Below are 26,805 nucleotides of genomic sequence, written 5' to 3' on the forward strand. Positions count from 1 at the left end.
GAGGCTTGAGGTAGAGGAAAACAGCGGGGAGGAGCAAGCACTAACGACCCCATGCCTCGTAGGGGCGGGCATTGTGCCACCCGCACTTTGCAGAGAGAGGGCTCAGGCTAAGGAGATGCCGAACCCCCCGTGGGGTGGGGGAGAGGGGAACGGGCTTTGTCTGAGTGGGGGTACAGGCTGTTTATCGGTCTCCTCGATTGCTCACAATCCTGAGCTAAAGGTACTCGATACCACTTTACCAATTAGACTACTAGGATCAAAGTGGTGATTGCCACCGCGTGCGGCTCCCAGTTCTTTGTAGTCTTTTTCCAGAAGGCAGCCTGCAGGGCCTTAGCTCCTCTGGTCTGCGTGGACACAGGCCACAGGGTGCTAAGCCCGAGGGGTTTCGTGGGAAGGATTCCGTCGCCATAGTTTGCAAGCACTTCATTCCTCTGCTGGAACTTGGGCTGCGGGTTATTCTGGCTGCCCAACTGTGGGGGGCGCTGTTCCTGGAGGACGCAATCAGAAGTCAGCCCTCTGGGGGCCGCAGTCCAGGTCATCCGCCGTCCATCTCCCTCACAGGGGCTGCTCTTTCCCCAGATGGAGCATAAGGAGAAAAGAAGGAAACTTCAAGGCAGTTCCAGCTTTGGGGGGGGGGGGAGGGGGGAAGGAGACTGTCTATGGCAGGTTGGTAAGGGGAGCAATGGCTTCTGGGTATTCAAATCCACACACACTGGTTAAGCTCATGCTCAATGCCACACTTTGTGCCCGGGCACCCGGCACACAACTGAGACGGATAGTCCTTGTCTTCAAGAACCTCTTATAATAATAATACTTAACAATAATTTAAAAAAAATACCTTCTCCTTGTCAGGTGAGTGGACCAGGTAGAGAGCCAGCAAGACAGCCTCATTATCTATATAAAGCAAGTGTCCCTCCTCAAAATCCTCTCTCTTTTAGTATTCTTTTTTTTTTGGCCAGTCCTGGGCCTTGGACTCAGGGCCTGAGCACTGTCCCTGGCTTCTTTTTGCTCAAGGCTAGCACTCTGCCACTTGAGCCGCAGCGCCACTTCTGGCCGTTTTCCATATATGTGGTGCTGGGGAATCGAACCTAGGGCCTCATGCATACGAGGCAAGCACTCTTGCCACTAGGCCATATCCCCAGCCCTCTTTTAGTATTCTTATTCCATTCCATCAGAGTGGGCCTTGTTTTCTCCCGTGTGACCCTGCGATTGGGGGGGGGGGGTTGTGCCAGGCTATCCCGCATCCCGCCACAATGCCGCTGCCCCTCTGGGGACGGAAACCCCTGCCCTCTGCTTCTCTCTTCACCACTCTGGCTCTGTCCCTCTCTCTCTGGCAGCCAGCCAGCCTGCCCCGTGCTCCCTAAGGAAGAGCCCCAGCGGGCCAGGTCATCCCCCTGGCAATCACAGCCTCAGGTTCTAGGGAGTCAGGGGAGAATGAAGTGTCTGGACCAATTCCCATCTCCCAGCCTTGTCTTCCCTTCAGATCACCGGCCACTGTTAGCTTGGGTACGGGGGGCAATTGAGCAAGTGTGTGTTGCATTCCTCTAGCCGTGTCTGATGTGAAGTCTCTCGGGACTTGCTCCGGGGCCACCTCTCCTGCTCTTCCGCCATCTCCCTTGGCCACCTGGGGCTGCCCTGCCGGCCAGGGAGACTGACCCACACTAGAAGGTGCAGCCCCGTGGTCGTGCAGCTGGGCCCGATGCTCTCTCTTGCATCGCTTTGAAGCGGTTTTGCAGCACTAACAATCAGGTCCGTGTGCAATGGAAACTGAGTCGTTGGATCTTACCACACATTCATTTCCCCGTCTAGATATTCTTCTTTCCCCATTCTCTTTCGATTTCCCCTCAAAGGAAGAGCCACCACCCATCCCCTTTTCCTTCACGCGGTGGCCCAAGGTGATACTCACGATAGTTAGCATCCTTTAAGGCAAGGGCACCAACCAAGCAGAGCAAATGCTTACGGGCTTTGTGTGGTCCCGGAGAACCCCCCTGTTGGGAAGGGCTAAAAACGTCCCTGTGTGTATTTTGGAGGCCAGTGGGGAGGGAGGAGAGGCAGGTACAGGTGGGACCTGGAGACTTTTCAAAGGACCTTAGGGCAATGGGTCCATGTGTATTGCAATATCTGCTCAACTGTTGCAGTCTCACAGCAGGCCACTGTGAGCCCTACTGGTGGATGCTAATCACCTCGCCTCCAGTTTTCATCACCCACCCCCCTCCCTCTCCTCCCCCTCTCCCTTTCTCTCTTGCCCTTTCTCCTCCTCTCCACTTACTATCAAGATGAAAGAAAGGGGAGGGTCCATTATAATTTGAGATCCCTTGCCAGGGACTGGGACATGCCAGGGTTTGCAGAGGAACAAAAGGGACGTGAAAGGATGCTGGAAATGATGGCATGCCTATTAAAAATCAGCCGGGGCTGAAGTGGTCCTGACTAGCAGACAGGGTGAGCCGCTCCAAGGAAGTGGTACTTAAGGGAATTTGCAATTAAGAGAAGCTTGGAGCCTTGCCACACACTGCTACCCTTGCCTCTCTTAAAAAAAAAATTTTATTTTACATTTAAAAAAGAATCACAAAGCAGAGACCTAAATGGGAGATGACAATAATGTAAGGTGACAGATGCCAGTCTGGCAGCGCACGGCGGGAAGACTGAGTTACTTACCTGTAGCACTTGTGCAGCTGCCACAGGCTCGCTCCGTGCTGCCGCCCGGTCTGGAAGTGGTGCAGGCTTGGGGACCGTCCAGGGACAGCCATCCAAATTCCGGAGAAGCAGGCTCGGCATGTGAGTCTGGGCAGCACCCCCCCCCCCACCCCGGGTAAACACAAGCATCTGCAGTCGGGAGCCCCAGCCCCTGCGGGCATGCCCACTCCAGGAATCCTGCCCACTCCAGCTGCCCGTCGGGGCCAGGGAGCCCACCGCCACCCGTGCCAGCCTCCCCAGGGGCTTGGCAGCCCTGCCTGCCAGCGGCCACCTCCGCCTTGGAAGAAGTCTGGGTTCTGTTTTCAGGAGCCATGGGCGTCGCGGGTCCTGGGAGGGAGGAGCCAAGGGTGGGGAGGCTCTGGGGTCGCTTCAGGTGGCCGGTCCCTGAGACGGCACCCCTCCATCAAGCCCCCCAAGACTGACTGGCGCCAGGGCCATTTGGAGAGATCCGGCGCAGTATGGATCCCTGGCGCTTGGTGTTGATGCTCTCGTCCTTCCCGCAGCCCTGTGAGGGGATTTCATCTCTCCCGTCACGGGGGCCCCCAGCCGGGTTCGGAAAGCACAGGGGGGCTGCCCTGAAACGCAGCGCTGCGAGGGGCAAGCAGGTTGTCGACGCCAAGACCTTTGGAAAGACGGGTACAGGCATCCAGCGAGCTGGACTCGGGGCGCCCGTTCCCAGAAGGCATTTGCCGTCTAAGCAACCCGAGGAAGCCCCAGAACCCCTTCCAGGAGGACTGTAGAACCACTCAGCCCTTGCCTGGTGCTCACGGCAACCCCCAACGGTATCTCAACTTGCTTTATTAGGACCTGAAACCATCGGAGGCGCACACACACACACACACACACACACACACACACACACACACACACGGCACCCCTGAGGATCACAGACACACGCCCATCAGAAGTCTCTTCCCTCCCCTCACAGCCAGGCACTGGTAAGCAGCTCACGTCTGTCACGCTGGCCAGTCAGGAGGCTGAGGCCTGGGTGGTTGAAGTCAGCTTGGGCAGGCGAAGTGTGCAAGTCTCCATCTCCAATTCCTCAGCACCAGGCCGGACCGGAGTGCAAGCAGGCGGAGCCAGAGCTGGGGAGGCCCCCAGTTTCACCTCTCATCCTGGCCTGGCGTGCTGGCTCTACTGGACACTGGTGGGGGGGCAGCCCCTGCCCCCAATCTCTATGATTAGAACTGCCGCTGGCCCCCTTTGGATTTCAGTCTTCAGAGATGTGTCCTGGATGTGAAGTGCCCCTTACTGTTTCTCCTTCCTCTCCCTCTCCTCCTCTTCCTTCTCTTCTTGCTTCTTCCTCCCCCCCTTCTCTTTTCTTCTTCCTTCTCATTCTCCCCTCCCTTCTCCATTTCTCCCTTCCCTCTGCCCCGGTGTAAGGTCCGCCCCTGGGAGGGCTCCATGCAGATGCCCCCTCCCGTCCAAAGTCTCTGCCCAGTACCTGCGTTACCTAGGTAAATGGCTTACCTGGAGGAGCCACCGCCCCTCTCCTCCCCGTCCCTGCCCTAGATAAGGCTGGGCCAGCAGTGTGTCGCCCCTTCCCTGTGGCCATCAGCAGTTCCGGAATAAACTTTTCACTCCTGCCTGAATACCACATGGCATTCTCCTCTATAGGCTACCTACTTTAATGTACCCAATTCTGGGACTCATTTCACTCATACTGGCCTGACCTTAGAACTTTTGATCCTCCTGCCTCTGCTTCTTTCCTTTCCTTTCCTTTCTTTTCTTTCTTTCTTTCTTTCTTTCTTTCTTTCTTTCTTTCTTTCTTTCTTTCTTTCTTTCTTTCTTTCTTCTTCTTTCTTTCTTTCTTTCTTTCTTCTTCTTCTTCTTCTTCTTCTTCTTCTTCTTCTTCTTCTTCTTCTTCTTCTTCTTCTTCTTCTTCTTCTTCTTCTTTTTCCTTTTTCTTTCTTTCCTTCTTTTTTTCTTTCTGGTCCTGGGGCTTGAACTCAAGGCCTGAGCACTGTCCCTGAGGATCTTTGTGCTGAAGGCTAGCATTCGACCACTTGAGCCACAGTGCCACTTTAGCCTTTTCTGAGTAGTTTATTGGAGATACGAGTCCCATGGACTTTCCTGCCTGGGTTGGCTTCAAACTTTGACCCTCAGTACTGGCTGCCTCTGCTTTTTAAATACCTGTACGTGTGGGCTGAGTTCCTCATTTCTTGATGGTCTGTCTTAGAAACGACAGCCCTGTGCTAAGTACCTGGTACACAGCATCTCACTTAGTGTACATAATGATTAGAAACGTCCATTTACCCTAGTCAGAAGACAGAATTAGTGCAGGTATAGAGAGGTTAAGTAATTCGCTTAACATCACATGGCAGATCGAGGGTTCCAGAGCTTTAGCTCTCTTTTAACAAAGTATTCATATTGTTTTTCTTTTGGAAACAGCATTCCACTTTGAGAAAGTAAAAATTATGTCAGAATGATACAACTAGAAGCAGAGAGTGTACAACACAATTATAATTCAGTGCTACCACTGAGGCAGGATTATTACTGAGACACAGCCAGGATGGAATCCACGGGCAGTCAGCTGTCTGTCTGTCTGTCTGTCCCTCCCACAAGGCTCTTTCTTCTCCCAGGGCCCGGAGTGGGTTATCTTCTTTTGCTGACCTGCAGTCATTCTGTTTTCTTTGGGAACAAGAAATCCATTTTTATCTCTAGATAGAATGAATCACTTCTCCCTCCATTTCGGATGTGGTACGATGCGTTCACAGGGAAGAGGGAAGAAGACAGCAGGAGAAGGTGGTATAGGGGCTGTCTCGAATTCTACTGAGGAAAGAGGCAAAAGGAAAACAAAATCAGCCCTGTTGACGCCCTCACTAGTGCTTCCAACCTCCACACGAATAAGGAAAATTGTTGCTGTTGTCGAAAGCACCGGGTTTGCAGCCCTTGCTTATCATAACCCTAGCAAAGACTATAACAGATGAAAAACCTTACACAGAAAACAATTATTGACCCTTAAGATAGCTTGCGTGCCAGCCAGGTACCGGGGGCCTCACACCTGTCATCCTAGCTACTCAGCAGGCAGAGATCTGAAGCCAGTGTGGATAGGAAAGTCTTGCGAGCCTTTTACCACCAAGTAATTATCAAAAAGCCAGAAGTGGAGCTGTGGCTCAAGTGGCAGAGCACCAGTCTTGAGTTAAACAGCTAAGAAAGCGAAGACATAGCAGTTAGGCCCGAGTTGATAAATGCATGGAGAGTAAGGACAGGAGAAGAGAGAGGAGAGAGAAAAGAGAGTGGAGAGAAAGAGAGAAGGGGAGAGGGAGGCAGAGGAGGGAGAGAGAGGTAGTCCCCTGTAGGGTGGCACTCAAGAATAGCTTGGCCTCCCGTGGCCCCAGGCCTCTTTCTGGAAACATGCTTCCTTCTGGTTGCAGCTCTGGCTGAGGCAGGATTTCGGCTTGGACCAGGAGGGGAGATCAGGGTGGGGGTGGGGCCGGGAAGGGGAGATTATTTGGGGGTGGCCCAGCCCCCTCTGCCCCCTCCTAGGGGGCTCAAAGCACCCCCCCCTTCTCTCCAGGAGCCCAGTTGATTGGACAAACAAAAGCCTCCCGTTAAACGTTGGCGGTGGGGAGAGAATTGCGGGAGCTCTCGACAGCAAATTAGGCATTTAAAGCCAAGCGCAGTGGCTTTCGGAGATTAAATGCATTATAGATTTGCTAAACCAGAGGCGAGCCAAAGAAAAGGTAGACAGATCATTGCTGCCTTCAGGCAGCGGGGAGGGTGGGGGGGCCCCCGGCCCGGCCCACGTGCAATCACGCCCCGTGAGTGCAGGGCGCAGACTTAATTTTTCATCTGCAATCAAGGCCACGTCCCCGTCCCCCCCCTCCCGGTAGTCCTAGAAACACAGGTCCTTCCTCGGGCTCTTTCTCGGGCCGCTCGGAGGAGGGAAGGGGAAATTATCCAGAGATAATGGTGCTGATTATAGGATGGCGGATGGCGAGGTGGCCTACAGCTGAGGAGGAGCCAGAGCCGGCCAGGCAGCCTGGAGGGAAGGGAGGGGTGCCAAGCTCCTGGGGACCCCTGGCTGGTCCCTAAGATCATTATCCTCCTGGAGCTGCAGCTTGGGGGTGCCTGGGGAGGAGATGACCCTGTTCTGGACATGTGCTCTGACTTCCTGGGAAGTTCCTCCATTTATCTTTATTTCATTCCCATTCGTGGGGTACTCCAGTATGTGGAGGCAAGCAGAGAGGGCTGAGCCCCACCACGGTGGTAAGATGGAGGGATCGGGGGAGCCGGGCTCTTGTCCCGGGCCCCGTGTGGGGCTCACGGGGTGTGTCGGTGGATTGTGACCTGTAGTCTCCCTCCCTCCTCTGCAGCTTAGGAGCAGGGGGGCCTCCGGAGGTTCCCAGCCTAGAGGGGCCAAGGTTAGAAAGCAAACACACGCAGAAGGCCCCGGGCGGTTCTCCTCGCTCCGGAAAAGCAGACAAAAGACAAAGAGCTCAAGCCTGCAGCTTGAGGGACACAGATTAGACCTTAACGAAGAGGAAGAATTATCACAGAGGGGAGCAGTTAAAACATGAAATTGGATACAACAGGAGCTTTCAAACCCTTTTTCTTCTAGCACTTTGAGACAGCAGCCGGCGCCTGTGCCCCAGTGATGGGGGGGTGGGGGGGCCTCACGGAGCCTGCCTCGACCTCCCGGACCTGACTTCAGGATAGCTGGCATTTCCCCCCCCAGTTCCTTCCCGGACCCAGATCTACATCCAGGCAATCTGGACATGGCATTTCCAAGAAGCCCCGAGTCAGACCCGCCAGGGAGCGGGGGAGGGCCGTGGATTCTGTCCGACAATGAAGGCACCCAGGTGCGATGGCATCGATTGCCAAGGTGTGGGGCGATTCACGGGGCCACGGAGGTCTGGGAGCCAGAGAAGGGGTCACCGGGCCTCCTTCAAGGACACGCATCCCAGAGCCCCACCAAAGCCCCGAGAGCTCGGGCGCCTCGACGGCTGCGAAAACCCAGGCCCGCACCATAGCCGCACTTCCCCTGTCACAAGCAAGACAGGCTAGCTAACTCTTGTTCCCAGGAGAAAGGAACAGCACCTCATTCTCCTGACCCCAAGGACTTGCTCCAAATTTAAGCCAAGACAGGGGACAGGACCAGACCCATGAGGGTCTCCATCTGCTCCTGGTTTCGACCTAGAGGGCCCCTCGTGCAGGAACCGCCATATTCCTAACTCCTGGGCAAACTAGGATGGCTGTTCAACGTTCACCCCGAGAAGAAGACGGTGAGACTCCAGTTCCACTGCTTATCTGGTGCTCTGCGGGCAGGACGTTGGAGCGGAACCCTGCCTTATTCGCCGCCTCTTATTGCACTCGTGTGCAAAGGCAGGAAACAGGCCCAGCTAGGCGGGGATGGGATGAGAGAGAGGCTCCCCTGGGAGTCCCTCGCCCTGCCCAGGCTGCAGGGGTGGCGGTCCAAGCTCCAGCCATGGCCCATCGGTCTGCTCTCCTCAGTGCCCGCTCTGCACCGGGAAGTCCGTACCACCCCTCCCACTTGGCACATGAGCCCTGCCTCATGAAGGGGTGCAGGGAGGGGGCTGGGGATTGGACCCCCTCGCCGTCACGAGGGCATCCTAGGACATCCCCAAGTCACAAGCTGGGCCATCAGATCAGTCTTGATTTGGTAGTCTGAATGCGCTGGTCCTATCTTTTATTTTCCTTGCCAGTATTGGGATTTGAACTCAGAGCCTGGCACTTTTGCTTAGCTCTTTGCTCAGTGCTGGGGCTTCACCACTTGAGCCCCATGCCCACTTCTGGCTAGTTACCTGGAGATCAAGTCTCACAGATTTTCCTAACTGGAGTAGCTTTGAACCTCAATCCTCAGATCTCAGCCTCCTGAGAAGCTAGGATGACAGGCGTGAGCCACCGGGGACCAGCTTCCTGTTCTTGTTTCCCATAGAACACACTAGACGTTCATTTGATCTTTCCTCACATACACTTCCTGAGAGCTGGGACTTAGTTTTGTCTCCAACTTAGAAGAGAGCTGGACACTTAGAAGATCCCAACAGAAGCCATTGATAGACCGGAGGCCCAAGTAAGACAGCAGGGTGACTCCATCCCACCTCCATTTTACAGGTGATGAAACGGAGGTAGAGACAGGTTAGTGAATTCAGTCACTGGCATCCGTCCTAGCCTTAAGCTCATAGGAGAAGCAGGTCTGCCAACCACCATTACTCGCTGGAAGTTCTTCTGTTTGTTTTGACTTGTTTCCTTCTTTGTACGGGAATGGCCCATCTCCGTCCATCAGACCAGCTGAGAAACAGGCTCCTAGAAAAACTCCAGGTGAAGTGGATGGGGATGAGACTGCCATCTTGAAAGGGACCCCCCCTCCCACTCCCTCCCCGTCTTAAGGACGGTCTCTGCCAGACATTCATCTTGTACTGCGCGGACAGGGAGAAAGGCTGTAAATTACTTGGGCTATAGATCTCACAATTACTTTCCCTCTGTCTAATTTGGATGTTAATATATTAGCTACAGATTTGCCTTCTAGGCTAGAAATTGTTTTTTTCCCTCCCCGCCCTGAAATTATACATCCAGATAGAGTAGTGTTCATTAAAGTAAGATTAGGAGAGGATAATATGTGATCTTTTGCAAATGGTTAGTAAATTGGAACTACCCCAATTACAATCTTGTTCATCACACAGGGCTGAGTTCCTTCGCCTGGGATGGGAGTCTCCGCCGCAGCTCTGCGCAGCTCCCATTTCATAAATATTGTATACACATGATATCCTCAGCCATCTGCTTCACCGGTAGCCGAGCACATTTTCTGACTTTCTGGTTGACTGCGGAGCGCGGCAGGGCCGAGGACAGGCCTAGCTCCGCCCGCCTCGGCCTTCCAAAGGGCTCCGCCGGCCCTGCCGTGCCCTGGGCTCCGTTCCAGACCAGCTCCAGCCTCCGTGGTGTCTTCCTAGCCCCAGGACTGTCACCACCCTGGAATCGCTCTGTGCATGGAGGGAACTTTCCAGAAAGGGCCTCTGGAGGCTGATAAAGGTGGCTCAGAGCAGGGGCATTAATTTGCAGGTGGACCATGAGCTGAGAGGTCTCCCTGCTGCTGTGTGTGAGCCACGGTCCCGGAGACCACGGATCCACGCACCCCACAGTCCACGCAGGTGGAGCACTGCGGGGGCCTTGTCTCTTCCACTCACTCCTTCGGGTCTCACCAAGACATGCAGTCCGAGAGGCCCTTCGACTCCATTTCTTTGAGAGTCAGCGAGGCATAGTGTTTAAGAGGTAAGAGGCAAGGACTCCAGAGTCAGGGCTTAAGTCAGGGCTGAGGTTCAAATCCCCACCGCCTGCTTATCAGTGGGCGTGGTCTCTTCCTGTGTCCACCTCCCCCGACCTGGGCCACGGGACCCATTACATCATGTTTATCCGACTGGATCGTGATACCCCGCCTAATTCTTTTATTGCAAAGGTGTTTTTTTTTCCCCCCTGCAGATTTGGCATCTCCCACAAAGGAATGCATCGCAGTCCTCGTTCTGGATGCACTGGCTGCATGACAGCGAACCAGGGAAGGGCTGGGTTGCTTCAGGTGCTGGGTCAGGTCGTTCCCTTCTCATCGTTCTTGGACGCACAGTCTCACTGGCCCCCGTGCATTGGACTCCTCTGGCTCTCTTATGAACACGTAGCTTACCATTCACTTTAGGATGAGTCCCGAGTCCTCAGCGTGGCCGGCGAAGCCTCGCTCACCTCCCAGTTCAGTCCCGCGGCTCCTGGCTCGCCTACCGCGCCGGCCACCCACAATTCCTACCCTCTCGCCTCTTGGCTTCGGGGCGCTCTCCCGGCCTCCACTCGCCTCTCCCTCTCCACCTAAGCCATTCCCGTCCATCCCTCAGCCTCGCTCCATCTGACTCCAGACAAGCTGGGGAACGCGTCCCCAAGGGGCTTGCTCCCCAACTTGACACGATTAGCAGGTGGTGGGACCTTTAAGAGGAGGGGCCTGGGGGGAGGTCTTCAGGTCATGGCCCCGCCCTCCCTTGAAAGGGGGGCGGGGAGGAGGGGAGGCTCCTTCCTGCTGGTCTCCCTGGCTCCCAGCGGTGGGGGGAGCGGGCTTTGCTCTGTCTGCCCTGTGCTGGGCCTTCTGCCATGTCGTGCTACCCCGCCACTGGCTGGGAAGCATGGAGTCAACCAACCACAGGCTGAAGCACCAAGTCCCATGGACCAAAATAAGCCTTCCTGTTTGCAAGTTGGGGGTCTCTCAGGTGCTTCTTAAGTTAGGGGAGCAGTTGGTGGCTAACTTACCTTCCCTGAACTACCCCCAAAGCATGGAGGGGACCTCACGACTCCATGCAACTCCCAAGTCTCCATCACAGAGCCTCTTTGCTCAGAACTGTGTCAGCTTGCACGCTCGAGTGCAGGTCACAGGTCAGGGTCGGGGTTCACCTGGAGGCTGGCGACGCCCTGGAAATGTACTCGGGGAAGAGCAGCCGCCTCCCTCCCCAAGTGTCACCACAGCCCCTGGGGGAATGCATGGCGTCCCCAGTGGTTGCTGCCGGGGCGGGGAGTCTGTGAGCAGGGATTCACGGCGCCGGCTGCACGCCGATCTCTTCCGCTCAGCTCGAAGGGACCCGGGACTCGGAGGGGCTGGTGGGCTATTTGCTCTGCCGCAGGCCCCTGTGTGTTTTCTGTGCCTGGCACACGGCTGGCTCGTAGTGGGGTGGGGGGTCCCCAAATATCTTTAGGGTGAACACGTTAGCCTGTACGTGTTGGGAATGGGGTGTCAGCCCAGAGATTTGTAAAAGATCTTCCGCCCTTGCGGTCTCCCCAGTGTGTGCCATGCCTTTTGTTTCTCCGCCTGTGGGGAACAGAATGTCATTCACCGAGCACTTAATAGATTGGTCTTTCCTGATGAGGCCGATGAAAGTTGCATGTCCTCCAATCAGCCTCGCAATCAGCCAGTCAGCCACTCACCCGGGACAAGTGGCAGTTCAAACACAGCTCCCATTTCTTAAGTGCCTACTATGTGCCCAGGTGTGTCCTAGAGCTCAGCCCACAGAAGGTGGGGTGAGGCGATTCCGTGGCTGCTTTGCGAAGGGAAACAGCCGCCCCCCCATCTGGGGGAAGATTACTGCCCCCTACCCAGAGTCGCCATTCACCGGAAATGGAAATGGGTGGTGCCTGAGAATCTGTGTTTGAATGAGCTCTGCTGCCTTGTTGGGGGGGGGGGGGTGAAGAGGTGGGAGGAGGGAGGGAGGGAGGGAGGTCAGGGGCCTAGCGTCTGCACGTCTCCATGGCTGGGACTCGGTACCGCTTTGTGAGGCTGCCACCATCGGCATGTGTAAAACGACAGGGCTGGGACGGGGTGAGTTCAGGGCTGCTCCTCAGGCCTGGCACTCTGTATTCCGTGATTGGGGGAACGAAACCAACGCCACGCATTCCACATAGGTGTCTTCCTAGGTGGGAAGTGCTGCCGTCGGAAACTTGTGTCCGCGTGGGAGGGCTGGGCGCACTCCACGCCCGCGGCTCGGCTGCAGAGCTGATCTCGCACTCGGAATAAGAGAAACCAACGTGGCAGGGGAGAACCGAGGGCTAACTGACCTGTGTCTGGTTCGAATCCGATGCACCCGTGGGGCCCCAGGATGCCCCGAGGAGGAGGAAAGACCCCCCCAGCAGGCAAGCTCAGAAGTTTGATCATGCGGGAGAGCCTGGCCATGCCGTCGGCAGGGCGTTTGGGCCTTTCCCAGGCTGCTGTCATGTGGGTACTTTGGGAAGGAAGAAACAAGAGACTTGCCCCAAGTTGACTTTACGAAGCCAAGGAGCTAGGACTTGAACCCAGGTCTTTTGATATTAAATCTTGTGTCTGCAAAAAGTTGCACCAGAAGAGTGATGGATTAAGTCGATGCATGGGCAAGGGGAAGAACTGGCATTCTTGGGGGGGGGGGGTGAGGGGGTGTGGGAAAGCCGGTGACTTCTAGCTGCTTTGTCTCCTCCTTCCCAGCAGGGCTTTCTAACTGAATCTCTCACACTGTGTGCTGCCCAGGTGTGAGAATAAAACCCACAAGGTCAAGGAGAAGCAAAGCAGAAATAACCACGTTGCCTTTGCCTTTAAGGATAGAGTAACAAGCAGAGAGAGCTCAGAAAGGTCCCAGTCAAGGGCAGAGGATATAGCTGAGGGCCCCTCTTTGCCCCCACCACCCCCAAACTGTTAACATGGAATTCAAACGCTCAAGTCTTTATTACCAAAAAAGAAAAGGAAAGAAAAAAAGTAGCTGCGGCAGAAGAGCGCAAGCCAGTGAAGATGGGAGCGAGGAGAGAGCTACACACTGAAATCAATACTGCCCAGAACAAGCATTATCCTATGTGGAACACCTCGAGCCTCGGCCTAGAAAATTTGATTGGATCTTCAGAAAAACCTATTAGTGTGTTGTCAGGACCTTCTGGTGATAACTGATCAGCTCTTGCCAATCGATGCTCTTCACTTGCGGAGCTCCTGATTTTTTAACAGCATAATTGTTTTTTGTTTCTTTTTAAAAATAAGGGGCTGCTGGCTCTTACATTCCAGCAAACGGGGAGTCAAAGTCAGACCTCCAACGTAAAATATTGAGAAAGGCAGAGCTCCGGTCACCTTTTCCTAATGGCGCAATTATTTTCCAGAGCCACCAGGGGTGGCGGGGGTGGGGGGGTGGGGGGTGGGGGGTGGGGGGGAGAGAGGGCAGGTTTTTCCGTCTGATCGAAATTGTGAAGAGTCGCCGGAGGAATCACACAAGTCAAAAGTACTCACCAAATGAAAGCCATTCTTTATAAAATAGCCTTTATTTACTTTTCAAGAATAAGGGCCCCCCCACAAAAGTATATGGGTTGATCCCTATAATGGCGAGGACACCATAAAGCAGCAGCAAAATCAGTCATCAATTATTACAACAGTCAAATGTCCAACTCAAGAGCAGGCAGCGCGTCTTGTTTGGGGTTTTAGAAATGTACTTGTAACCATCACCGGGGTGTGTTGTTGGTTTTTTTTTTTTCTTCTTCTTTACTGAGCTTTGGATCTGAGATGTCAAAGCACTTTACAGAGAAAGAACTCAAAAACAATCTGAAATTGAAGCTCTTAAGGGATTGAAAGCAGGGACCGGGGAGGGAGGATGGGCCCAGGGGTCACGCTGTCACGCAGAGGCCCAGCTGGAAGCAACAGTCACCAACACTCCCGGCCTGAACCCGTCCACTCCCCGCCACAAGAACCAGGAGCTCAACACAGCAGAAAACCCAGCCGCCACCCCCAGCAAGTTTGCCAGTGGGTGGTGTGGGGGGTGGGTGGGGGGGAGGGCTACAGCAGGTTGCCTTTGCAGATCCCAGGGGAGTCATTTGTTAACGCAAAGTATCAGGTGTCCAGTACAGGTTTGGGTGAGGGAAGAGGGTTAGCTCTCCATCCTGAGCATCCTGGTCAGATCTTTGCAAAGTGCCAGTCTTCCAGGAAGGTTGATGGCTTATAAAACTGTGGTGCTCTGCCTGTCGGGCAGTCCTGGCCCTGAGCTAGCTTCCCTTAGTACCTGTTCTATGTGTTCAGGGTTAAGGTTCAGGAGAGGAGAGGGATTGGGTAGGGAGAGGAGAAGGGAGAGGAGGATAAGAAGAAGATGGGGAAGAAGGGGGTGAGAGGAGGGGGAGGAGCAGGAGGGAAAGGGAGGAAGTGGAAGCCCACACAGGCAGAACCTCTGCAGGCTTCTATTTACAGAGGTTCGATTCCACAGTGAACATATATGGCAACCCCACCTTGAACACAGTTATGCCTGATTATTATCAGGTGTCCTGTGGTTATCACTGTGGCAGTCTGCTGGCTGGCTGGTGAGCCATGGCTACTTTGGCAGTTAAACATTTCGTACATATGAGTTGACCATTTCCTTCTCTGTATTTTGAGGCTCCTGACTAGTTTCTTCCCAGGTTTCAGGTATGTCCACAGGCCCGGGCAATGTCTATAGTACACAGGCACTCTACTATTGACCTTGCTATAAACACAAAAATAGCCCAGAGAGATAGAAGGAAAGGATAGGGCGTAAGACAATGTTGGACATGACACAATGGAACAAAATCAAAATCCAACCCACCCCAAAATGGAACAAAGCAAGCAGAGGGACTTTGGAAAAACAAAAGCCCTTTAGAATCGCTCGCTAGAAAGAAGAAAGAGACCAGCAGGCCTTACCTGAAGGTTTCCAGGAAAGAGACAGACCGATCCAACAACTGACTTAAAAGTAATAATAAAAGCTCCCTCTCATTATTAATGCATTGAGCAAAGGGCCAGATACTCACAGAACAAGATGGGGTTGTCTCTACTCTCAAGGAACCCATTGTTCTACTGAGGGAGACGGGGAGGTAAAGTGAAACAGCTCAGGTGGGTGATGAGGACACTGGGACCGAGGAAACAGAGAAGCTACCTAAATCAGCCCCCAGGGAGGAGCTCAGCCCCCAAGAGCTGCAAGGCACAGAGGTGGGACCATGCTGGTGGGGATGGGCGTGCAGGGCAGGGCATGCTGGGATTGATTCTGCTGTCCTAGGTCAGCCAGAGGCACGGGAGGGACCCAGTGAGGCTATGACATCCCTCTGGTGGGTTGAAGGTCAAGGGCAGGGCACGCGTCATGGAAATGATGAGTTTGGGAAGGGAAGGGCGACCTAGTGTGGGAGGCTGATGAGGAAGGAGTTCGTTCAAACCCCAGAGCATGATGGTCCTTAAGCAGGCATTTTGGTGGGGTGCTTACAGCAGGACCATGTCCCAGGGAGGCCCCTGAAAAGCTGCCAGGAAACCCAGCAAAAACTCTTGGAGTTGAACAGGGTTGTGATATTCTTTTGGCAGCCCTAACCTAGCCCCAGGGGCTGGTTGCTAGAAATCTGTTCACTCCGCCTTAGAGACAGAGTTTGATGTGGATGGAGAGAACGGGGACGTGCTACCCACCTTTAGGGCCACGTCCACATCCTGCTGAGAATCACAGCCAAATGGGCTTTATTGGAAATCAAGTCTCAGCTCCAGGCTCTACTACCAGTCCCTCTTCTTTCCTGGCTAGCAAATGCATCACGGCTGGTGCGGGAACAAGGTTGAACTGAGAGCCAGATCTGCCTATCAATCACACCAAATTCACTGGGTTAAACTCTCGCCACCCAGAGCTAACCCTTCCCTATAGGAAGAAGTAATGAGCTAGAAACAAGTGCCATCACAGCCCAGTCTAAGCAAGAGACATTGCAAGCCATCGCTTCCTTCCGCTGGTTTGGGCCTTTCAAACAGATGGATACTCTCGCACAAAATTGCCAAGATTAAAAAGAGAGCCCTAGCTTAATGCACATGGCTGGGGAGGTGGCTTTGGCTCTTCAGGGAGCATGGCTCTCAAATCCTGGCCAGAGCTCTGTTTAACATGCAAGGCAAGAAGACATCGTCCCTCAAGTAAAGGGACTGGATTTCTTCCTCAATCTTTGCTGTTGGCAAAGGGAAGACAAACAAGGGAGCTCTGGTTTGGGGGTGGGGGGAGATGGACGAACCACACATATCCACAGAGAAGCCAGAAGCCCCTCCAAACACGTTGTTCATTTGTTCACACAAAAGCCAGGCTGGCAGCTCTCTCTCGGAGCCGTGTTCACAGTTGGATCCTTAATGCATTGTGAGCGTTCAATCAAACTTTTAGTGGTGAAACTCTGGGAGCCGAAAGCCAGCTAAACCCAAATGGTCCCTTTGCTTTTCCAGTCTTTTGTGGCTGCCTGGCTGGGCTCTTATGGGTTTTGTTGTCAACAAACTCCTGGCTTGCCTTTGAGCACTCCAAATTATTGAAAATGACTACAGCTTAAGACTGGCAGGATGATTGTTAAAAACAGCCCTGGCATTAATCATAGCTTAAGAGCTTTTGGAAAATGATTCTAATTCAGAAGGGGTGGCTTACAAAGAGGCTCGTTGAAAGCGAAGCAGACATCAACTTCTGAGAGGCAAAAAAAAAAAAAGACTTCTTGGTACGTACCCACACCTGGCTTCTCCTGCAACCCAGCTGGCAGAAGTGTGTGTGTGTGTGTGTGTGTGTGTGTGTGTGTGTGTGACAGCTTACCTTTCCAGCTCACCCCACTTGAGACCACCTTGGGGGCTTTCCACTCGAGTCCTCCCCTCCCCCTCCCCCACCTGAGACCTTGAGATGGGAAAGACGCGGAAGGTGCCTGAAGATGCAGGTCTCCTCCTGGCGTGGTCCTCAGCACCAACGCGTGTTGCTTTCCGTCAACAGTCGGGATGCCCGAGACCACGGCTAAAATAAGCTATGTGCACAGAGGCAGCTGGTTGGGCAAACACATGGTCAGCATTTGCAAGGAGCCAGGGAGGGCAGCGAGCTAAGACTTCTGCCTTTTGCCTGCCTGGCACAACAAAGGAGAATGATTTTTGCCATCAGCAGTCTCCCTATCATGGAATCATTGCACAATTTAGTATGATTAATGGTTTCCATTTAGGAGAGGCTGAGAATGAAAGGAGTAGGGGACTGGTGGCATTCACGGGGGGTGGGGGTGGGGGTGGAGAGGGGGTGCTTGCGGCTGCAGCTTTGAGTGAAAGGGAGAGAGAGACCCACCCAGGCTCGGTGGCCATTCCCTCAATTCCTCTCTTCAGGCACGATGGGGGAAAGACGCATGGCTTTTGGCACGCATTTGCATATACAGTCAGAGAGCTGCCACCGTGGGGCGGGTTCATTCGTGCAGCCTTCTCCACATTGGCGACCAGCAGCACTTTTTGAGGGCTACTGAAGCAAGTGTGTCATTGGTTCTGAGACATCTCCTAGCCAGGGGCCTGCTGGACAGCCCGGGCAGGGCGATGGGGCCGCATCGCCGAAAGCTAGCAGAACTAATGACACCACTTCTTGGCATCCCGACGGCCACCCAGGCTGGCCACCCAGGAGGAAGGACCACACCCTTGTGCCGGGAGGGTTAGAAGTGACCACCAACATAGCCATCTGTCTGTGGAGCACTCGGGCTGGCGGGCCTCGGCTGGCTGGCTTTGCCGGGAGTCCATCTCCGATCGGTGGCATCTTTTTCTTTCCGTGTCTTGGAGGCGTCTTGCTTGTCAGATCTCACGGCTGCTGCGAGGGACTGGTGAGACAAAGGGCGGAGGCGCCAGAGCCAGAGACTTGTGGGTGCTGAGAGAAACCAACCAGGAAAACACAGAGCATTCAAGAGGGCCTGCATGGTTTAGCAAAGAGGCTTTGTGATGGAAGCCAGGAAGGGAGAAAAGTGGTGATCTTGGCTGGTTCTAGAACATGACGCCGGGCCCTTCTCGATGTATTGGTGTCTCTGTAAGGAAATCTATTATTTTTTTTTTCCATAAACTGGCTTAAGGATCTCGCGGGTTACATTTCTGGCTGTGTTAAGAATCAAGCCCTCAAAAACAGCTGTGAATGTTACACATTTTCAGCAGTAGCAATGGGCTTTGGCAGCGAAGTAGGAGCAAAAAAACCAAAAAAAAAACAAAAAAACCCAAGTAGGACATTTCAGTTGACAGTAATGGCATTTTCCCTTCCTTGTCCAAACGATAAAAGATTCATGCTCCTAATTGCAATGCTATAGCTGCCCCCATCACTTTATTCTGGGAGAGGAGGTTAGAGAAAACAGGCCTAGAGAGAGGGAGAGAAAGAGAAAGAGAGAGAGAGATGGATAGTAATTTTGTCACTGGCTAACAGAGACTGATTAGTGCGGAAGATTTCCTTCCCTAGCAATACTTTTTAATCAGGACTGTGGTGAGGCGGCACACAGCTTTTGTGGATTAGCTAGACTCGAGCCTGCCAGCGTACACTGTAAGTTTAAGTGACGAAATGCACAACTACAGAGAAAACAAACCGAAAGGAGTAATAAAAGTCACACACATTTCAATATTCAGCAACCATTAAGAGATTTAAATATTTGCTTGCTATTAAAGGCTCTTCCAACACCAGCTCTGGAAGACTGAAATATCAATTACGGATCAATTTTCCCCCTAAGTAAACACTAATGCGGGATAAACAGTATTAGAAGATGCAATCGTAACATTGCTGACTTCAGGACGGACTCCCTGCTGGTAACAGCAAGTTTAAGCCTGGTGATTAATTAACCTGAGAAGACAGCACTTAAGGAAGATTTAAGACGGGCACGTCTGAAGTATGACTGCAAGCCAGGGCAGGTTTGGAGGACAGGTGGAGAAGTCCCTGGCCCAGAGCACGCTGTTGATTTGGCCCTCAGTAGTGGCGGTCACTCCCCAGATCAACACTTCAAAGGATTAGGAGGGAGTAAAGCGGGAGGCCGGAGCGGGGATACAAGTGTGCTAGAAAAATCCCAGGCGACTTTGAATTCATTCCGCATGATCTAAGCAAGGACTGGGCTGTAGTTCCCGGCACTGACCACCAGGGGCAGGATCCCTTTCATGTTCACTTGAGAATCAAAGATCAAAACATAAAAGAATCCAAACACATGGTTGCCAGAGCCCCAAAGAGCCTGGAGACTGGGAAGACTTGAAAGCAGAGACAGTTCCTGCTTCCGGGTTGTGCCACTGTCCTGGCACCCTGCCTCCTCTTCCTACCCTGGGGGGGTTGTGCTGGGGTGGGCACCAGACCGTCGAGTATGTATGGCTTGGAACACGCTAGACCTCATTCTGAAGGCTCTTTATTTCACAACGATGGCACCTTATGGCTCTGCTTACTGGTTGTTATGCAAAAGGCCTTCGTTTCTCAGAAAGGGGACCCAGCATGGCTTTCCAGTGGGGTCTTTGAGGAGGAGGACACTAGTCGGGGCAAGTGGGCTCATTTTGAGGCCGAGCTCACAGCCCTCTAGATGGAGGAAGGGCCTAGAAATTCCCAAGTGGCGGCTCACCCAAATGAAGTACCAAGAGAGGCTCCGCTCCTCTCCCTTTCAATTTGCCTCCTGCTGGCTTGGAACCCACTGTGTGTCTGCCAGAGACCTTACTATGGCCACAAGGTCATTTGGGTGACGGCCAAGAGTCCCTTCTTCCTTCATTGGTACGGACGGTCAGGATACCTAAGTGCTGCATCGGGAAGAGTTTTCTAAACTCTGTGTGTGTGGCTTGGAATAGCAATTTCATTTGGAAGGAATCTGGCTGCCCGTTCTTTATGGCTGAGGCCCTGTAGCTGGTATTCCATCAGAAAGGTGTCTTGCTCTTGAGGCAATGCTTCACGTAAGCAGGGCCTTTCTATCTGTCCCGTGGCTACTGTGTGATTGCTCTAAGGTTCTGATGACAGACTCAAGGGAACATTTCTCTATGGAGCAAGTCCCGGCAGTCTAAGAGTTACATTTCACGTAGACAGAGGACAGTGAAAGATGGCACCAATTAATACCTGCATATCACTTCTGGATTCCAGTTGATGCAGCTGAAGAATGGAACCAGGCCAAAACATTTGTAACATCCCTCTGGAGGAAGCAAGGGCCATTTTCACGCGCATACCGAAGGCAACACCAGGCAACTCATCACACGCCTGCTCATTTGCACACTCGGCTCACATACAGTAAGCTGCCCCCCGTGTCTGCCTCGTGCTGAATGAAGGTGGAGCGCCCCCTCTTCTGTAGGTTCCACCTCCGTCTGGAGCCTCATGCTACAGACGGGAGAGCTCAGGTGGGGACATGGCACAAGCCACATACCTTGGCGTTAATGAGCGGTGATAAAAAGGGGCCCTTCACCGTTCTGAGAAAGTTTGCAGGGGCAGGATGCGGATACATCCTTCTCCTCCCAGAAGCCATTTAGGTAAGCTTCTCTGTAGCCACCTATGTTACGATGAACTTGGAGAATCAATGCTTACTTGCTTGCTAAACACTGATTAGTAGCATTTCTGAGGATTGAACCCAGGGCCTCCTGCACGCTAAGCATACCACCACCACCACCACCACCACCACCACCACCACCACCATCACCACCACCACCACCACCACCACCAGGCCGCATTCCCAGCCTGTGCTTGCTCATTTCCCTCTTCTAAGCACCTTTGAGGTTAGAGTGAGCTCCACCTCATAGAGCAGGAGACCAAGGCCAGATAGCCTGGGTACACAGGCTGACTTCGCAGGGTTTCCACCCAGGTAGGCTGCCACCCTAAACAGTTTCTGTGGGTCTTTATTTAGAGAGATATGGTGGAGTTATGCTCCCCATGGCTCTCTGCCCTTGGAGAGGCCACCGAAACCCCAAGGCTTCCCTCTGGGTGGCTTCCAGTCTCCTTCCGTGTTTATCCTTGTCAGTCAACTCATCTCCTTTCCCCAGGAAATTCCCACCACACTGTCTTTGCTCTTCATCCCATTAAGGGTGGTACCCATAAGTGAGGGCTGGCTTACTTCACGCGTTTGTATTTCTGGAAACCACTTCCGTGTCCTTCAGAATGCTAGACATGTATCAGGTGTTCAACCATTTGTCTAATTCAGTGAACAGATTTTTTTGTTTTTTTTTAAACAGAGACAGGCAAGACCAGGCCAGGATGTGAAGAGGCTAACGTGTGGTTCCCAGCCTCGTGGCTTCTCTGACGCTTACCTGGTCTCTCACTGCTGAGCCTTCCCCATCCCCTGACCGAGAGAGAAAGGGGGCCTCAATCACTGCTGGGTGAGTGGTAGGAAAGGGCGTGTTGGGGATGGCTAAATATTTTTCTGCTCATTTGTCAGATCAGCCACCGTGGAGTAGAGTCACTGCTCACTTCACCTGCAAGGCAAGGATGACAACAACAGATTGAATCCTGCTGTCCACAGCAGCCCGGAAGTCTCCACCACCTAAACAGGAAGCGAGAACCACCCTGGGGAGACAGCCAAGCCAGGCTTCCGGCAGCTCCTGTCCTCTTTGGGTGAAGGGAGAGAACTTGAAATGAAGAAGGCAGAATGGCTGGTTAAGACACAAAAATCCCAAAGAGACAGGTGGAGCAGGCAAACACAGGGGGGTCGGTGGGGGGGTGGAAGGTGACGAGGGGAGGGGGGGGCAGGAGACAGACCCGGGTCATCCCTGGCGGCTGGGTCTCTCGCACCTGCACAAATGACTGCGTCCACGGGACACGCCTCCTTCCAGCCGCACACCCGGCTCACCTGTCCACGGAGGGCAGAAGGGGACGAGGACAGGCGGCGTGACTAGAGGAGAGAGCGCAACGCCGAGTAACCCAGACAGTCACTACCCGGCAGCCACCGCGGGTGCTCTGGGCCCCCAAGCAGGGTGCCGAGGAAGAAGCGGGGGGGGTTAGAGGCCGAGGTGTCTATAAAAAGTCCATCAAGAGATGAAAGGATCACTTCGTAACATTAACTTTTTTTTTTATTAAGAAGACAGATATTTTATAGTACTTCTTTTTTTTCCTTTTTCTTTTTGTAAAAATGGTATACATGAACCAATACAAAATGCGAATGGGAACATGTGGATATGGAGTTTCTTACACTATAACATTGTCCATGTACACCTTAAAAACAGAACTGGCCTAGAGGGGAAAGTAAGACGTCGCTGTGACTAAAGAACAAGCTTATTTGGCATCAATTGTACATCCTTCATTATTTTATATTCCTTTAAAAAACACAAAAAGAAAAACAAGTTTGTTCTTTCTTCACTCTAAAAAAAAAAAGTGATCAACCTGTACAAAGTAATACTCAACAATACATTTCAAACAGTGCACTGTATACGTAAGAAAAAATACATAAACCAATATACAACTAAAGTCCGTTAACTTCCTGTTTTTGCTTTGTTTTTTTTTATCATTATTATTATTTATTTATTTTTCCAATGTGTGGGGCCTACACTTTGCAATCTACCTGAGACGGAAAACACCAATCGAAAACACATGAACCTGAGACATGTCAACATTGTAAGCCATAAAGTTACATCAGGAACACTGCACTACTGTACACTTTTCAAAAACAGAAAGAGGAGAGCTCCCAAAAATGAGATGTCAATTCTGTGAGCAATGGTAGTGTTTTTGTGTTTTTTTTTTGGTTTTTATCTGTTTTTATATTTTTTTTGTTTCTTGGGTTTTTTTTTGGTTTTTGTTTTTTTTTGTTTTTCTTTTTCTTTTTCTAAAAACAACTGAAAAATCCTTTCAACAACATGCTAAATGGTTCTCACCCTTTGATATGATTACACTATGGTCGGAATGGGTGCTAAGGGCTCGGAATAGAGCTGCACATTATAAAATTTATTGAAAAAGGGATGTTGGTTGTGGCTTTTCTGTCTTGGTTAATGCCTGGAGATAGGAGAGGGGTAAACAAAATGCTGCTCGGTAATGGATTTTCTTTTACATACCAGACCGTTCCCAAAAGGCCCCCAGATTGCAATGGTTCTATCAAAGGTTAAAATAAAGACAAGAAAAATAAACACGCTTTCAAATAACAAAGAGTCAACATTTTTCCCCCTTAAATAAATCAGCATAAAGTTTTCCACATAATGTAACAATAGTAAAAATGCACCTTGCAAAATCCAAAAGTACTCACTGAAAATGTTATATAATATATATTTATATCTATATATATAGATCTATCTGGGTTTTTTTATTTTTTTATTTTTGATGCCATCTTTCCAGAGGGACTCGTTATCTGAACTCTGGAGCCTAACCAAAACATATGGTCAGAATTTAGTTTTTGTCCTCCGGGACTACTTCTAGATTTCCTAGACATTTCAGTGAAAATCCCCACTTCGCCGTAAAAAGAATGGAAATGGAAACTTGACTCCTCTACCCTTCCCCAAGGCTCCCCATCCACGATCTCATGATATGTTCAAGGTGACTTGTTGGAGTAGCTATGGACTATGGCTGCCATCATAAGTCATCAATAATTTGTGTTTTTTTGGCAGATGGTTCTTAAGGCTGAGGAAAGAGGCCAAGGCTAGTGTATGAAAGGTAAAAAGATAAAAACACTCACATCTGAGTTTTGATTAAGTAACTGAAAACCCCTACATGCTGTTTTTTCCACCCTGCTCTGACCTTTCGAGACGTGAGATCGACAGCAGACCAGTGTGAGACCAAGGCCTTCTTTTGTACCTCTTTGCCTTTTGTCAAGCCAAATCTGAAGGAATGAAAGTTTCACACGGATTTGAGTTGGAAATCCCAGCATGACAAATATCTGTAATATACAGTACATGCAGGCCACATCCTACTGCCTTCCTAACTAAGCACACAGGAGAAAAACAAACAAACAACAACATAACAACAACAACAAAAACCTGTCCCATTCAGTCATTCACACAACACACGGACTTGCTTTTCCTACAAATTAGTGAGAAGTAAGGCCAATTGGGAAAGGTGGATGGAACCTTTTTGGAACAGAAATAACCAGAGCAGAACTGTCTTTCCCCCCCTCCCTACTTTCCCTCCTATGGCAACTCAAATTTGTCCACTTCTATAAAAGGGACAGGCCTCACCTGTCGGGTCTGTTTAGGGCACTGAGAAAGGAGGCATCTTTCCCGGCCCCAAATCTTTCTGGACAGTGTGGGGTATCTATTACTGAGCCGTCTACAGATACAGAATTAAAGACAGATTCAATCTCAATTGTGACACATCTCACTTGCAGATAACCCTGTACAGTAATGTAGTTCCACAGCAAACAGAACGGTTTCTGAATCACAGTCTAATTTTTCTAGTCTTTACTGCTCTAAGTATTGAAAACACGGGCAGCAGCAAAGAGTTAGCATTGTTGGTTCACCCAAATCTTCACGACAACAGAGAAGAATGCATTATGGATACACTAAATTCTGAACTATGAAATCTAAAACTGTGCTGGTTCTCCTTTTATGAAACTGAATTTGAGCAGTTACCTCAAAAATAAACCAAGAAAGTAAAAAAGAAAAACAAAACAAAAACCCCCAAAACAACAGGAAGGAAAAAGAGTCTTAAGGAATCCCAGCAGGTAAATTCCAAAATGGGAGGGTTTGGGAAAAAAAACCAACCCCCAAATCTAAAAAACAACGTGTAAAAAGGAAAAGGAAAAGAAAAGAAAGAACAATAAACAAACAAAAAAACAAGGCACAGAATTTTCTGCAATCTACCAAAATGAAACCCAAGTACCCAAATTTGCTCGGTAGGAAGAAATCAAAATTTAAAACAACAAAAAAAAGAGGTGTCAAACAGCAGAGTGTACTTTTCAAAGAACATTTTTTTGTCTTTTTTTTTTTTTTACATAGCAAATCCCAAGCCTTCCGAGTCTCACACCTCGCCACCCATTCATAAAAAAACACACGAGTTTCTCGCAAGTTCCAATATCACTGTCTCTTTATCATCTAAATAGGGCCAGTTGGACACCTCATTGAAACAAAAAGGCTGATCTAGATGAAGTACTCTTTCTTTTCTTCCGAGTTGTTCTGTCCTCCTTCTGCATTGATTATAGCTGTGTCTGCGTCAGCTGCGTCATCGGCTCCCTTGGCTTCATGAGTGAAGTATGTACCTGAAAGATGAAGGGGTAAAGCACCGTGACTGTCTGATGGCCGCTGTGTAACGTGGTACAGAGATGGCAACTTGCTTTATGGCCATCATCAGCCGAAGTGGTGTGCAGGCAGCAGAGGGGAAAAAACAATTGGAAGGAGAGAGTGAGGTGGGTGAGACAAATGGGGATCCAGGGATTCCAAAGGCACCACTCCAACTGAACCGCTGCGATATAATTCAGCAAATGAGACATTAGAGCCGTGATTATGACCAGAGGATGTCAGCAGAAGAAGACGTGCGTGGGAGCTAAAAATGCAGAAAGCTGGAGAGCCGCTGACTAACGCATCAACAGTAAACACCAAGGACCAATGACCAGAGACGTGCACGCACGTGGTTAAAGACCAAAGCAAGGAAGAGCAATTAGCCAATAAATGAATTAGGGCCCTGATGACGCCTCTAACTGTCACCTTCCATCATGTATTCAGACCAGCATCTCCTGGTGTCACGAATCATTATTGGCTACCCATAGGTGAGGATGTGCTTGAGCTTGCATGAGGACGTTTGGTTTCCTACGCCTTCCGTGTCAGAGTGCGGTTCCAGATCAGGAGGTAATTTAACAGTGGGATGGCTGGAATGAAGGCGGGGGTGGGGGTGGGCGCTGCGTGTCTGTCTTCGTGCACAGGTAGCTGATTCTCTCTCATCATGTAACTCTAAACCTGGACCCGGATTCATGGATTTGCTAATTGGCACAGCCACTTTATCATGACAATTAGACAGAACGTTACAAAGTGGGTGACACGCTGTCACCAAACCCCAAGGGTGTACATGGAGAAAGACAGGAATGTCCCCTCAGCGTCGTAGGTAGGTGGACCTTACACACTGGTCTCACTAGAGAGCCCCTTGCCCACGAGGTGCGCTAACCCTGAAGTGACTTGCATATGTCTGAGACGTTTTGTTGGGACTTCAGGCTCCCCCACTTCCCACGCCCCCCTCCCCCTCCACTCCCGGGCCTCACCTGCCCCGTGAAGTGGGGGTGCTTGGCCAGACAGCCCTGAGAGTCCCCAGCTAGTGTTATGCCTGAGGTGGACACCTGGGATCCCCTAAGGTACCTCGCACCTCTACTTCTGGGCCCGAGTTACAATCGAACAGTATGCAAAAGCACACCCAGAGAGCCAGAGCCCGCCTAGCCCACTGCGCAGTGCTTGAGCAAAACAACCGAGAAAAGCCAAGTGCTGACAAAGGCAAGGGAGAATAAATTACCAGGAGAGGAGGAGAGGCCCCGAGCAGCATGAGGCAGAGGAGAGGCGTAGGAAAACGTGATTGCCCATCCACACTGCACAGCTGATAAGTGTGATCATTAATGGCAATTTAAATCAATTGCACTGATAATTTTAAAAAAATACATATTTATGTGGCTTTTAAGGAAAAAGATTTTCTTGAACCTGGGCACAGCACACCATGGAAATAGTCTGTCCCCTGTGAGTCGCTTACCCAGAGTTGGGGGCCAGAAAACAGGGCTGGCTGGTCCACCTGCCTGCGTGCTTGGACACGGCGGGCTGTGGGTGTCCTTGTCCACACCTGGGGCTTGCACACGCTTTGCACACCAGCCCTCTCACCATCATTTTTACTGTCCCCAACTACGGACTGGAGTATCACGAGTCTATAAAGCTTTTTATTTAGAGAAAATCCAAATCAAGGAGTGTTTCTTATCCACTCCGAGAGTGCTAATCAGCAGCTGTGAAGATTTTCGATTTCACTGTTTTTTTCCCCCCCTTTTCCTCTCCCGCTTTCAGGAACGAGAGAGGCTGGTACGGGACACATAGACCCC

General features: G+C 51.4%; 1 protein-coding gene across 1 annotated transcript in view; it reads right to left on the reverse strand.

Moving 5' to 3' along the window:
• Positions 1-22,608: 22,608 nt before the first annotated feature.
• Cadm1 (cell adhesion molecule 1) overlaps positions 22,609-26,805 on the reverse strand; it is a 312,144-nt gene continuing 307,947 nt past the window's right edge. The window contains 1 exon segment of the mRNA XM_048343887.1: positions 22,609-24,999. Coding sequence (XP_048199844.1) covers positions 24,881-24,999 — 119 coding nt within the window. The 3' untranslated portion in view covers positions 22,609-24,880.

The sequence above is a fragment of the Perognathus longimembris genome, chromosome 3, assembly GCF_023159225.1.
Source record: "Perognathus longimembris pacificus isolate PPM17 chromosome 3, ASM2315922v1, whole genome shotgun sequence".
Lineage (NCBI taxonomy): Eukaryota > Metazoa > Chordata > Mammalia > Rodentia > Heteromyidae > Perognathus > Perognathus longimembris.